Source organism: Sparus aurata, chromosome 2 (assembly GCF_900880675.1).
Source record: "Sparus aurata chromosome 2, fSpaAur1.1, whole genome shotgun sequence".
Lineage (NCBI taxonomy): Eukaryota > Metazoa > Chordata > Actinopteri > Spariformes > Sparidae > Sparus > Sparus aurata.
In genome coordinates this window covers 15,672,086-15,687,342 of record NC_044188.1, presented here as the reverse complement: position 1 = coordinate 15,687,342, position 15,257 = coordinate 15,672,086, and the positions used below count along the sequence as shown (strand labels likewise).

Sequence of the window (15,257 nt, the reverse complement as noted above, 5' to 3'; positions counted from 1 at the left end):
TTATTTTGCACATGTGTTGTGTATGTTTTGTGCATGTGTAAAATGTCTGTTCTGCAGACAGTTGTCATGCAGGTAGAGGACGAGGTGGGGGACTGTCTAGCTGTAGAACAGGAAGTTGATGGTTTGCATGCTGTTCATATGTTTGCGTGTGTGTGTGTCTGCTGACGGTGTGCTATAAAAGAAGATAAGATGCTGAGTGTGTCACTTAGAGTGTGTTTGAGTACACGATAGTGCTCAACTGTAGAGAGGGCTCCCTTGTTGTGTCTGTGTGTAACATACTGATAGTCTGCACCATTCACTTGTTCGGTGCAGATAACAGTTTTTATACTAAACTGTCAGAAAGTGAATGACATTGAGAGTATGATGTGTAGAAACTGGAGGGCTGGGTTGGTTTATTTCCAGTTTGCCGGGGTTTTTCTCTGCGCATGTGGTTACGTCTCTGTGTGTCTGTGTGTGCGTCGGACATCAAACATCAACTTCCTCTACATCCACGTGTGCTGACACACACTCATAAACCCACCCTCAGTGTTAGTTCTGCTTCTGACAGAGCACATGCCCCGCGATGTGCGAATTATTTAGCTCACCTTTAATTCGTCTATAACCCTTTCCTTTCTCTTCGGATAGTAAAAAGTTCAGCTGCTTATTTATTTTTATTTTTTTTGCGAAACGCTGTACACAGTTGATTCCGCTCACAATGAGCTTCAGGAGCAAAATCACCTTCAGGAAGAGACTAAAGAGCAAACGAGTGCGATCGGATTTCAACCGCCTGAGTATTGTAGGTATTTTCCTTTCTGTCTCTGCTAATAGTCACAACTTCAGGTCTTCTTCACGCTGCATTACACTCCTAAATAGTATGTGTTGACTCTCACATGTCTAGAGTCTACAGTCAGTGACTTACATATGTTTATATGCTGTCAGTCACAGTCATACTGACAGCTGTCATGATTACAGAACACAGTCTATGACTTTTATACTTTATATACACTTTTATACTTTTATACACAAAATTAGTGTTTTATGATATCTGTACGCTTCGTTTCCTCCTCTTTGGAAGATTTGTTTGTTTCACTACATTCAGTCAGACTCAGTGACAGGAAGAGAGAAGAGAGTACTTTGAAGGTGACATATTATGGTTTGTTTGTGTGTGTGTGTGTGTGTGTGTGTGTGTGTGTGTGTGTGTGTGTGGTGATGATGCACACCTGGCAGAGCTTATGCTTCATTACTTTGTCTGGAAGCCAAACCTTCCCATCAAACATTTACTCTGACGTCACAGAGGTCAGCGTGGAGTCACAGTGCACTTATGAAAACCTCAGGCTTGATAAACCGTACCTGCCTCCCCATCACTCGTCTCTGCACTATGTAACTTCAGTGAGAGTGTAGGATCACAGCGTTATACACGTTTACTTCATCATACATGTTTTGAAGATTGTTATGATGTAATGATTTTTGTTTGTAGTCAGCACCTACATTAAGTCTGACACGTTACAGAGCTGAGATGTGGAGTTAGAACAGTGGTGTTGCACTCAGAAGATGACAAAATACCAATTTCCACATAATGTTGTTTTTAATGTTTGTCTAAACGATTTGTCTGCCAAATTGACGCCTTGAGACTGCTTTTCTTTTGTCTACGCGATACAAAATATCAAAGATGTTTATTTTTAGAGTGATTTAAAGCAGTTTGAAGCAGAGAATCCTCACATCTGTGTCTAATTGATACATTTAAAAGATTCAATCCCTTATATGATTGTTGACAGTTTATTTGGCTAATCAATTCCAGCAATGCATTCTTTTATTGAAAAAATGATTCATCAATTAATGGCTTGGTTGTCAACTATAATACACTCAGCAAATGTTTTAATGCTAAATTCTTCATTTTGAGTCATTTTTTAGGAACAAAACCTCAGAATTCTCTGATTCCATATACGTAAACGTAAAAATGTTCCGTGTTCTTTACCTTTCCATGACCATAGACTGTATATTTCTGATTTTGTGGACAAAACAAGATGTTTAAGGACGTCATCTTGGGCTTTGGTAAACACTGATTGACTCTTTCCACCATTTTCTGACTTATTATGGACCAAACAAGTAGTCCATTCATCAAGAAAATTGACAAATTAATCAGTTATCATAAAAAATCCTTAGTCACAGCCTTGAGAGACAGTACCTAAGGAACATGTAGCAAGAAAGAACTTAAAAGTAACATTCCAGATGAACTGCAGGCGACTATATTGCAGGTCTGGCCTGACTATAAATCATGCTAACAGTGTAACTCAGCCGGCTAATTTATAACACTGCATAGAGGTAAATATTAACGGCATACAGTATGGGTGGTAACTGCTCCCCTGAAACATACATCACTTTCTTTTGAGTTACATTACTGCTTTTCCTTCTCTGTGCTCTCTCTCAGTTGTGTGCCAAGAGGCCTGTTCTGACTTCAGTTAGCTGTGGCGTGTAAAAGGCTCTGGCCTGCACTGTATGAGTGTGAACCAAACCAGAGATCACTACTTCCTCTGCCTGCCTCACCACAGCCTGCTCCGGCTCTCGCTTTGCTGCTGCTGCTGCTGCTGCTGCTGCTCTCTGAATGACAGACGTAATTTACCGTTGTGCTCTGTCTGTGAAACACGTGTTAAAAAGCTGTTTTCTTGCGTGTAACTCCATGACCAGTTACATAATCCTAAAGGGAAGTAAGGAAGCAAACCTCTCAGAGAAAAGAAAAAAGTTAGTGTGTAGTGGATTGTTATTGTGGATCATCTGACTTGATCTGATCTGGATTTATGAATTCTTGTTTGGTTGTTGAGGGGTTGAGGGTGTGAAATGGGGCTTGGAGGAGTGTGTGAGAACATGTCGAAGCTGCTGTTGAGCTCTTTTATGTGGTGTTTTCACGGTTGAGGTTGTAAAGTATCAGCACATGTACATAGATCTGGTTGCTTGTCGAAGTTGTCACATGCTGAATGGAAAATCCACCTTCGCAACGTTGTGTGTCCGGTTAAATGTCTCACACGGCGCATTTAATGTTTCTATTTTTTGGTCTCAGTTAGTTTGAGACTAACTTTTGCATTGTTCTGTCTGTTGGCGTGACAGAGCCGCACTTCAGCTTCAGCTGTGGTGTTACTTCCTCTTCGATTCTTTTAGGTCCTAATGATGTCATGGCAAAACACAGGAAATGATCACGACTGTGTCTGTCATGGGTACCGCTTTTAATAAAAACTTGATACCGTAGGAATAACATGGTTCATGGTCATTACACTGAGACTTTTTTTTTAGCTTTGGCAAATGTGGTAATAGATAAGAGATATGAAATAGTTATCAGTAGGGTTCGATGTGCCAATATGACAACAGAATTATAGTGCAGAAGCCTGTTATTCGATTTAGTCTCCATTATAGACAAAATCAATAAATAAAACCACACTTTGTCCTGTGTGAGTTAGATTGAGAGGGAATCGGAAAGCGACCCAGTTGTCTGTGTGAAAGCGGCGTCAACAGTAATACCACTTGGAAATGCTAAAAGGGGGAAAAGTTGTCTGTTTCCAATTAAACAAATGTAACAAAATATAACCAAGTGTTCTCTATATATTCCTGTATCTTATTGTTTGGTATCATATTGAGGTTTGACAGTCAAACAAAGAAAATGAAAACTGATCTCCCTGTTGTGTCAATTTGCAGCAAGAGAAGCCGAAGCTGATCGATCCCCTCGATTATGAGACGGTAATCTCTGAACTGGGGGATGAGTTGAAGGAGGACCCTCTCAGAGACCTGCTCCTGTTCCCCGACAATGATTTCTCGGTAAGTGTGTGTGCGTGTGTGTGCACGAACGTGTGCTTGAGATGGCTTGATGGTTCAGTGGCTAATGCAGTCAGTTGAGGAACAGGTTTGGTGGGTTCTTGGCGAAAAACAGAAAATCCTGGTTCTCAGACAAACACATCAATGGTTTGTTCATTACAGAGTTATTCATCAATTTGTTTTGATTCATTGCAACAGCGGCTGGCTCGAAGTACAGTGTTTTTTAAACGAGGCTATTTTTCCAGGCTTTTTTTTTTTTTTGCCTTTATAAGACAGTGTACAGTAGACGGCTGAAAGAATAGGAGAAAGAGAAAGGAGTATGAATGCAACAAAGGTTTATACACAGGCTCAAAACGAGGACGGTGAGATGTACATTTTTAGTGTTTTTAGGGCAACTAAAACAGCTTGTGACATTTTGGGCGGACCAACAGTAAAAAGAAATCCATATATTTGGTTTAAAATGAGGTGAATCAAGAGAAAGCACACTTCTTACCATTGATGGCTACTTTTGGCTGCCTTGCTGTACATCATTTCATTTTATACTACGGGCAGAAGCTAGTGTTGAACTAGATAAACATAACGCAACTCATTTTGATTAAAGAATATCATTTATGTGAACAAAAGGTCATGCACAAACAAAATGGTGGATTAAAACTACATCAGTTAAGTTGCACAGAGTGTTTGCACAGTTTGAAGAAAACATCTGACACGTTGGTCAAGGTAGAGTGTATTACAGAGGCTAAGCTGGGCTTCTACTCCATGCCACGGACATGACTTTTTGGTTCAGTAGTGGGAACTTTTTAGAATTTGCACAATGTCCTTTTTATTATAAAGCAGGTCTAATTGCTATAGAACGACTGTGGAACTATCAAAGCAATCATTTCACAAAGAAATGCACATAGCCAGTTTTTAGAAATTGTGCCCTTTAAACAAGCTGTGAGGACTGAGTCACTGCCCTCAGCCATGCCCCCAAAACACAGCCGATTCTGTGGACGATGCATGCTCTGGTCTGTGAGAGCTGACCAATTAGAGCAGACTGTCTCTTTGAGCCTAGAGGGTGAATGGAGGTGCTGCAGCAATGTAAAAAAAATATTGTGTTTTTTGAACATTAAAGCGTGTAAACCTTTTCCTCTAGACACTAAATTAACTTATGTGGTACCTTTAAGGCACTATATTGTATATTCATTTCACATTCAGAATTTTGACTTTCAAGTAAAATGGTGGACAGTAAACATAGTGCACTATATTGTTAAGATTTTAGACAGGGGCGCAGTCGTCTGTTCTTAATTTGACAACAATACCTTGTTGTTTAAAAGGCAACAGGTGACATCTTTTTCTCCACTCCTACCTGACACACTTACTCCCACTTATCATGCATATTCAGCATTGTGGTCTTTTCATTACAGTCAACAAAGTATTATCCCCGGCTCCTCTTAGCTCTTTGTTCATTAGTGCTTTCATTACAGCACTAATACATTTCTGCAGATGCAGATCCACTGCACATTAAGACGACCTAATTGGGTCGTTGTGCTAAAGGGAAACGTTTGCTTGTGGACCCCTGGAGTTGCAGCTTTAATGCATGACTCTGCTGGTTCCCAGCTCTGTCTGGCTTACAACACAGCCTCCTCTGATTTTTCTTTGTCTCCACAGCCTACAGTCAATTTCCATAATTGCAAGCGAAAGCGGCTTGGCAGAGTACTGCTAATGCACAAAAGGCATTTACTAGATCTGCTCCCTTGCCAGTTGGTTAGTGAGCTCAGTGCTCGAGCCAGCTGATTGGGTTGTATAAATCAAAGTCTGTCTCTGTTCGTGCACAAAGATCTTCAATGCTTGTGACTTTGTTTTCATCTCATTCTGCACAAATATTTCTTCTTTGACTATGAATGTGCACCTCAAAGGCTGAATGTTGATTTTCTGTTTCATGGATCATAAACTATAATTTCTATAATCAAAGCTGCGTGACTCATAGGTTCGGTTATTAGTTGTAGGGCTAACCACCTCTAAGAAAGGGAATACTTATTAAGAGATCAGAGTTGAATTATTCATCTTTACTGCAGTAAAGCTGGCCTGAAATAATTTCCAGAAGAAAGAATAAATTAATATTACATCAACATATGACGTTTTGCATGTTCTCTCCCATCTAGCTCATGAGGTGTTAATATGAGCAGTAAGGCTTCACAAAGGGAGGCTGCAGCCATGCTAACAGCTCTATGCGGCTGTACTCAGTCAGCGCTATGCTTCGAGCTGAATGCAAACATCAACATGCTAAGAAGCTCACAATGACAGTGTTAACATGCTAATACTGAGCAGGCAGAATGTTTCCCTCGTTCATCCGCCTAGTTTAGCAAGCATTTTGGCATTTGCTAAATAAACACAGAGTACTGCTGTGGATGATGGGAATGCTTGTGTTTTTATCATGAAGCCAAGTTTCTAACAGCAGTGATGAGGGTGTATCCTCCAAGGGAGCATGAATATCTGTACAAAACTTAAATGCAATCCATCCAGTAGACATTTCGGTCTTGACAAAGTGGTCGAGTGATTGACAGACCAACGTTGCCTTCCCTGCAGCCACGTTGCTATCGTGGCTCATCAGTGGTTTAACTGGCAATGTGGTGAGCAGCATACGTTTTGTTAATTATCCGCTTGAAAATACACAGATGGGCAACATATTAAAGGAAATAAAACAACTTGAAGTTTTTTAATAACTTGTCGGGCCCCCAGAACAGCTTTAATCACTCCTTTGGCACGAAGCTGGTTCTGGGGATGAACACCATGCATCCAAAAGAAACTACCTCATCTGGTTGCCATGTCTTAGTAAATCTCTCGACATTGTCATGACGAGGGCAGGTCAGCTTTTCCAGATGGAGAATTCTCAGTACGGCTTTATACCTCAGCCAATCAAGTGCAGGGGTGTTCTTAGAGGTCCAGGATTTGAGAATAGCCTTTCCTGCTATATACTGTATAAGAGCATTTCACTCAGTTTATTTGTACATGTTTTATCATAGGCAACTGGACTTGTTTCCACCTGACACAGTGTTTAATGCCTGCAACTCCCAATCCAGTTAGTTAGAACTGAAGAAGCCCCTTGAATGAGAGGTAAAACGTCTTCAAGAAACAGAAACTAGTCCAGTTACCAACTATATAGTACTTAGAATTACCAAGAACCGGATGACTGAGAACTTTCATCAGCATCCACTTGATTTAGTTTTGTGGTTAGCTGCTAAAATACACTGAAGAGGCGATAGCTCTTTGCCATGTCCAAACAAACCACTTCATCTTTCACCTCACTCTCTATCTTTGCACATTTCCAAAATATGTGTGTATGTGCTGATTCCCTAAACACACGATACATTCAGGAAATCTTGCCCTTCACTAATGGTGCACAATAAAGCCTGTGTGATGATTTAAACTGTCTCTCTATCAGCATTACAGCTTGAATAGCATGTGTTTTTTTTTCTATAACTGATACTACATTTGGATGTGGTCAGTGGAATAAATTCAATTCAAAACCAAACCAAAAGTCAATCTTTTTTGTTTAAGAATGTCTTCCAAGAAAGACACATTTGGAGTATGCATGTTTTCCGTATAGCATGTCTTATTTGTAAATAGCTTACAAAATGAGACTGTGGCGAGGAATATTTACTCTTCAGAACCCTCAAATGACTCCATTGTTCTCCATTCATAGACCCTGGCAGGCTGTCCAGAGACTTTCATTTGGCGTTTTGATGATGTTGGTGCAGAGAGCTGTCTGACATGTCAGCCCAAAATCTGTCTTGAGACGTTCAGCTCGCATGTCTTGCCCGTCCCGGAAGCTTGTGATTTATGATATTGGGATATAACAATAAAAGCTGACTTGACAGCTGGGTTCAGATCTGGCAGCAGTGAAGAGGCCTTCACATGTGATTCACATCATTTTGTTACCCATCAAACCGACACCATGTTGTGTTCCTCCACTTGTTTTCGGGGGGTTCTGTGTAGCAATTCACATGCGTTAATCACTTTTTTATTGACTGTATGTGAGCAGATTGCAACGTGATGTGAAAATGTAACCCTCCCCATCTCTCTCTGTCGCATATCCAAGCTTTTGGATGGTTTGTTTTAACTGGCAATAGACACGATTTCTGCCTCAACATATCGTTTTGAAGTAAATGTTGATGGATATAGAATAATGAAATCTTGCTATCACTATACAATCTTGTCACGCAGATTTCACCTTAAATCAGTTGATCAGTTTCCTCGAGGGGATTTTTTAGCAGAGGGTTGTGCCACCCAGACCTTCACACATCTTGTGTTTAGATCAACAGTTAAAGTAAAAACAACACCCACGTTTGGTAAATATGACATATGCTTTGCGAGACAGCTCATCTGCTCTTTTTCCTTTGATGGCTAATGTTTTTTGCTCATTAACCCATTAACGTATGCAAAAGTATTATTTTTTATGTGAGTGGGCCGAGATAGCTCACCCAAACTATGAAACATATTTTTAAAAAACTGTGTTTTGTCCATGTCTGGGAGAAATGTATGATTCTGTCTCATAAGTGTGTGTAGTTTGTACGTTGATATGGTCACTCACTGTCCTTCACACTGGACACAGTCCGGATTCCAGACCCTCTTCATGATAATGATAATGAGCTTAGAGACAACAGTGACAAAGAGTTAGACACAAGCGAATATGTATGGTTTATTGACACGGTTTATTGTGTAAAGCTGATTGAATGTAAAGCTTTTGTTGAGGCTGTGTCCATGTATACATGTGCCAAGTTCTTCTCTGCTGACGATGAAGGAGGCCTGGTGTGCTCTTTTTGTATTTAATTTCCTTCAGTGTTATACATTTGTTCCTGTGCATGTAAAAGATCTTGCAAGTTAAAAAGGTCAAAGTCCTCACCAACAGAAGCTCTGCTCTCCCACAGAAAACACTGCTCCTTAAACGCCTCGTCAGTAGTCAGAGTTTTGAGCATTAGTAAACCTGAAAAAGAGCAGAATATGTCTCCTTTAAACTCGTATATTCAAGTCGAGCTTAGTCTATGTGTTATTCTTTTCTTTCGATTCTCTCCCACATCACCATGTTAACACTCCCTTCTTGGTGCTTTTGTCCCTGTAGGTATCCACTGTGCCTCAGGAGAGTCGAACTCTCAAGTCAACTGTTCCAGAGGGGGCAGAGCAACAGGCTGAATGTCTGCTGGTCAGACAGGTGAGATCACTGTGTGTGTGTGTGTGTGTGTGTGTGTGTGCGCAGGACCTAACTGAAGCCACTGTGGTTTGGAATAAGACTGGTTTCAGTTGGTCGTGGTTAAGTTAGTCAGTTTAGGCTGTTCTCAAAATAAGACATCCTGATACCGGGGCTGCGGTTTTTCACCGTGTCTCTAAAACATACCAGACGTGTGTTCAAATCTTGATATGTATTTGACCGTGTGTGTGTGTGTGTGTTTTAGAGTGTGGAGGCTAGGGCCAGCAGGGCTCATTTCAGATCGTCTAAGGCTCAGTTGAGAAATAATATCTGAGTGGACGGAAACTCCCCAGACAGTACTGTCACAGCTCACTGGAGACTAGTGTGTGCCCGACTCCATTTGTGTGTGTCTGCGTGTGTGTGTGTGTGTGTGTGTGTGTGTGTGTGTGGGTGGGTGGGTGTGTGTTTGTGTGTGTGTGCTGTCCTGTCTGAGGTTGACGTTGTAGCTGATAATATGTTTGGACTGTTTATGATTTGTGATATCAACAAAAGATCACAATCTTTCTAAAATGGATTAAAGAGAGGAGCGACTCTGCATTCAACAAGCAGACAGAGGATGTGAAGCTGCCTTCCAGTCTTTGAGACTTGTATACGTACAATAGTGCTAGTGAACGCCCTGTGAGAGCACTATTTCAACCCCTGAGACAGACAAGTGATCTATTAAGATGTCAAGATATCTTTATTTGCAAATTCCTCCGGGACAGACTCTTAATTCAGTTCCTTTCTGTAATTTAAATAATCTGATGATGAATCCCAGCCTGCACATCAGCAGCTGGCCTCAGGAGATCTGAGGTCAGACTCCACTCTCACTGCAGTGTAGCCGTCTTCATTGTGTGCAGACTTTCCAGCAGCCCCAGGTCCATTTCTTTTCCTGGAGAGGCCATCATTTTATAAAGTTAATATTTAATCACGTTCAATTCATTCTTAATCTCCTTTCTCTCCGGCAGGCCTGTAAATATTACAACTCTGAGCTAAATGTGGTCCAGTTCAAGTATGATGACTACGCTGGAGACTACCGCCTGCTGCCCAGGTAATACACCATGACTTTACATTAGCACCCAGCCCACTGCGTCTGCTGCAGGAGATTTTTAAAGGAATGGTTAATTATTTTGGGGGATACACTTCACTTTCTTGTAGAGAGTTTGATGAAATGATTGATACCACACATGTTTACCCAATATGTAAAGCAACAGCCAGGAGGTGGTTAGCTTAGCTTAGCTTAGCTTAGCATAAAGACTGGAAGCAGGGATAAACGGGGCAAAGCCAGGTACGATGGCTTGTCATTTGTACACTTTTATTTTTGTTACAGTTAGGAAAAACTGTACATAACTTGTCAATACGTGGGCTTTGGAGGTGCTGGTAGTTGGATTTTGTTACCTTCGGCCAGAGCCAGGCTAGCTGTTCTGCTCTCTTTCCAGTCTTTGTGCTAAGTGTAGCTGACCGTCTCCCGTCTGCAGGGACGTATGTTTGTATGTTTCATACAAAGTGTGAATAAGTGCATTTCTGAAAGTGTCGGAAGCATTTATTTGACCTTAAAGGCATACAATGCTGGATTATTTGGTTGCTATTTGTATCCACAGCAGGTACAGTAGACAATTTGAAGAAAGATAGTTGGAGTGTTGAGTGTTCTTGTTGTGTCTTGTTTAAAGAAAGGCTGGATCTTTTTTGCCTCATAAAAACACGGATGCAGAGTTTGCCCCACACTCCGAGAATATCCACGACGGCAAGATACACTGTGGCCAAGTCGCCTCTGAAAGTTGAGGCTGGCGTCACTCTGATTTGTAGCGTCAAGTGTCGGGGCTCGGTTTGTAGCTTCATATTGCCGGCCTCCGTTGAAAAGGACTCGTGGACTGATGCTTTGTTATTGGTAGTCTGAACAAACCATTACACTGAGGTGGGAGGTCACGAACAAAAACAAGATGGTGGCTGGTGCTGAGTGAGGGAGAACTAAGAGCAGAAAACTGAGGACACTGCACTCTAACAAATGTTAAGTCAGTGCCTCTTTATAAATGTCAGGCACCCATTCAGTCAGTCAGTCAGTCGCTTGTTTAAATGAGGCTGTCAGTCAGTCAGAGGGAGTTGTGTCCGTCCCAGTGAGACTGACCCAGAGCAGCCCTACAGTTACTGCTCTCAGCCACAGGAATGTCCCTTCTCCGTCCCATGGGTCACCAGTGTATTCTTTCAGTCAGTTCACATAACCTCTGAACTGACAACCAGGATGAACTACAAAGTAAGATGCAGCATAAACACCAGTTAGAGCATAACCACACCAACTAATGTTGTGTATTCGTCGCCTCAGAAGCGCAGACGACCGTTCTGTTGTCTGTTTAGATAAACTGCAAGCTTACCGGTGAAACACGCCAAGGTAACAATAGTACAATGGGAATCTACAGCTATTGTATATGTGTGGGTGTCACCACTGTGATTGAGTGAAGCGATCTTCATCCGTGCGCGCCAGTATTAGCATTCCTTTGTCAGCAGCCAAGCCCGCAATCACCAGAAATCTTTCTAAACATAGTCCCCCTTAAGAAATTTTTTTTTTCAGGCGACTCTTTTACAACTGTGTGACTTTTAGCCGAGGGTGGCTCCAGTGTTTCCCTCCACAGACTGCAGCCTCGCTGTCTGCAGCTCACAGCACACGCACAAAGGCATTTCATCCCGTCTCTCGCACACAAAGACGGGTCGGCCTGTGAAATCAGTGGAGCGGCATCGAGCGAGGACTACCTATTGTTGACTCCTGACAGAAAACGATGGAGCCGAGTCAGCCACCCACAGTCATTTGCGCTAGAGTGGATTAATTAAATTCCTGAAATCATTTTCTCTTTCCATCAATATATTTCATTATCAGGGTTCCTCATGTGTCTCCCTTTCTTTCACCCATTCCTTTATAGGAAACTGTATAAGGCAGAGAAGCTGCCATCTCATTCCTTTGAGATCGACTATGAGGATGTGGACAAGGATGAGGTCGGTAATGATCCTCTTCTTGACAAATGCTTTTAGATTGAATGCATTACATACTGGATACGTCCTGAGTCTCATGTTTAAATCAGTTTACTGCAGCCTTAAAGCTGTAAGAATATACTTTGCCGGAGCAGTTAGCTCATTTGGCAGTAGGACATTGTTTATGAACATAATCTGACTGACAAATGGCCGTCCTGAGATAGAAGGGTCTTGGCAAGGCTTCCTTCTCACTATTGATCAAGTGCTCCTCTCGGGCAGAGGGATGCATGGAAAGCTAATGTATCTATAATTGACCATATTTGTGTTTCACAGGATACCACCTCCCTGTCCTCGTCCAAAGGAGGAGGGGGAGGCGGCGGCGGAGGAGGAGGGGGAGGGATCGGTGTGTTTCGGTCGGGCTGGCTCTACAAGGGGAACTTCAACAGCACCGTCAACAATAGCATCACTGTGCGGGTGAGGAAATGACTGATGCTGTCCCTTTTCACGCACATACAAACACCTGCTTTATCAGGTAGATGTAGTACAAAATAAAACAAGAAATCACCAAACCAAAAAAAACCAACGTTGTATACCCAACAACGTTGTATACCCAACAACGTTGTATATTCCAAATAATAAACTGCCTTTGAATTTGTCCTTAATCCACTTTAATTTATCTGAACCTCTTTTCTGTCTGTGCAGTCATTCAAGAGGAGATATTTTCAGCTCACCCAGCTAACAGATAACTCCTACATCATGAACTTCTACAAAGACGAGAAGATCTCCAAGGAGCCCAAAGGGTGCATCTTCCTCGACTCATGCACTGGTGTCGTACAGGTGAGATATAAAGCACTCATATAAGATTACACAGTATACACTACATTAAAGATGTACAAACTTGAATTGATAGACTACTCCACACTACCAAAAAAACGATAAGGTGCTGGATGCAAAAAGGAGCAAAGAAAAAAAGACCAAAACATCTAGAAACTTCATCCTGCTGCCTCATGTATTCGCCATTTGCTGTAAGCTTTCCTCCACAGAGACCTCCATCTGATCATCCCTCCATAAAACTCAATAGCAGGTTAAGGTAAAAACGAACTGACATTTAACTTGAACCGAGCGGTTATTTTCTTTTATGAGGAGACATTGCGTTTTATAGTTGTAGGGCAGTAAAATGTGGCTTGTGGCACGAACAATGTAGGGCAGGATGACACTACAAGCCCAGGTCAAGATGTTATTGTGTTCCATCTAAGTGGAGGATTTAACCTTTTGTTTTTTATTTGACTGACAAAACCTCATGGATGTCATTGTTAAGCCTCTGCAGGCAGCTTAAAGATACATTTGTCTAGCTTGACTTACAGTCATTGCTTAATGTACCGTATGTGGGTTTGGGAGTTGAGGTTTCTTCTTCTTTACAAGAAACCACAATGGAGATGAACTTCTAGCTTCATTGTCTTTTTATCCTCAGGAATGTGATTGTCTGCATATGCGGTCTTTGTGTTTAACTTATATCAAAACTTGCATAGGACTTCTGTTTACAAGCACCCACATCCAGCTGAGTGGTTCCTGTATCCATTAAACATCCAGAAACCAAGCTACACAGGGCTGAGTTCATGATTCTACATGCAGCATCTTTAAGGACAGCGTGTGCACTGTATGAGAGAGTCAAATTTTCCAAAAGCCGAAAACCAAGCTCTGGTTTTTATCATGTAACCACATCATCCTATCCATCCTTCCATCCATCCCCCTGTAGAATAACCGTCTGAGGAAACACGCCTTCGAGCTGAAGATGAACGAGGTCACGTACTTCGTGCTGGCCGCGGAGAGCGAGCAGGACATGGAGGAGTGGATTAGCACTTTGACCCGCATCTTACAGATCAGTCCCCACGACGGTCCGGCCCCCGACCGCAAGAGCCTGGACCTCACCGACCATCGGCAGGGTGAGATGTGTTTTGTATTCTGGGAGGCACAAAGTTTACCTACAGTACGGTGGATGCAGAATGAGGGATCTGAAAAACAGTCGGAAAGAGCAAAATGGTGATTTAGAGAAAAAAGGGGTATTTAAGGAGAGACATTTTAGCATAATTCCAACACATGTATAAATCATGGCACCCCTAAGAGAGGCATGATTTTATACTCCGTGTCAGCAAAAATGCAACCTTTCCCTCTCCATCTGACTTTCTCTAAAATAATATCTGCCAGCTTGCTGCAACCTTAACGGGGAATTTCTGCAGGGCTGGTGTTCAGTCCATAACATAATCATCAGGAAATTAAGCTTGACACCAACCTTGACTCCACCTTTGTTTTATACATCATACTTAAAAAAAAAAAGGCTTTACATGCAAGCAAAAGAAATAAAACTCCACTGTGTGTGCCAGCTCTCTAAGAACTTGGGCACTGGGACTGCAGCCTGTAACATAAGGCACCCTGACAGAGCGCTGAGACTTGGCCCAGTGAGAAGTGGAGGAATGATGTAATAGCCTCAGCCGTCATGGCTCTGCGGTCTGTTAGCATGCCTCTAAATCAGGCTGCGAGCGTGTGGTGACCTACCATTAATGAGCCATTTTGTTCAGTATAGCCTTTGGGAAGAACGGCTCCAGGCACATGAAGGTTATATTTCTGCAGAAGGCCGCCTGCCTGCCTTATTATCCATAAAATACCACAAATGGAGTCATATTTTATTCTCGCATGGATGTACGTCTGCTGGCTCTAGTTGGTGTGTATTCAGTGTGCTACTGAACCTATTTTAGAAAATGTCATATGGCCTTTAACCTGCGGGGTGAATTTGACTGCTTAGATAAACTTTCCCATACACTCCGTGTCGGTATATAAGCAGGAGTCACTCTCAGGAGTCCTGACTGTGTTTGTTCTCTCTCCAGATGTGTTCGACCTGTCGTTGAGCGACAGTTGTTTGCAGGAGAATGAAGATACCACGACGGAGAATGGCATCAATCCAGAGCTAGCAAAAGTCGGTTATGCTGAAACTTTTATCTTATCGTTATTTTCAAACGATGATGTAACTCTGCTGCATCACAGTGACCATTATCATAGTTAATTGTCGATGCACGTGTAGCACGACACTCAGTGTCTTTTTAAAGGGTAACTCCACCAATTGTACACATCAAAGTGTGTTTACAGGTCTTAGGGATGATTGCACATGTGAAAAAAGTCATTTAAAGACTTCTGTGACTCCAGAGGAAGCTGCATGTAATCTGATAAATTGCCTCCGGTGATGTCACTCAGTGGCATTTTTCATGTTTTGATAGACCTCAGAGATACAGTGCATAGTGCATTTTGGTGAGAAGCA

At 42.0% G+C, this 15,257-nt stretch overlaps 1 protein-coding gene across 14 annotated transcripts in view; it reads left to right on the top strand.

The window, feature by feature from the left end:
• Positions 1-15,257, top strand: part of dock10 (dedicator of cytokinesis 10) — a 68,196-nt gene that overhangs the window by 29,178 nt on the left and 23,761 nt on the right. For 13 of the 14 annotated variants that reach the window (XM_030391428.1, XM_030391466.1, XM_030391408.1 and 10 more), the window contains exons 2-9: positions 3,664-3,783; positions 8,882-8,971; positions 9,955-10,037; positions 11,899-11,971; positions 12,281-12,421; positions 12,650-12,784; positions 13,704-13,890; positions 14,830-14,918. In XM_030391428.1, the coding sequence (XP_030247288.1) occupies positions 3,664-3,783; positions 8,882-8,971; positions 9,955-10,037; positions 11,899-11,971; positions 12,281-12,421; positions 12,650-12,784; positions 13,704-13,890; positions 14,830-14,918 (918 nt within the window). Of the gene's footprint in view, positions 1-571; positions 776-3,663; positions 3,784-8,881; positions 8,972-9,954; positions 10,038-11,898; positions 11,972-12,280; positions 12,422-12,649; positions 12,785-13,703; positions 13,891-14,829; positions 14,919-15,257 lie in introns of those variants that run through there. The other variant, XM_030391438.1, reaches the window with a different exon arrangement.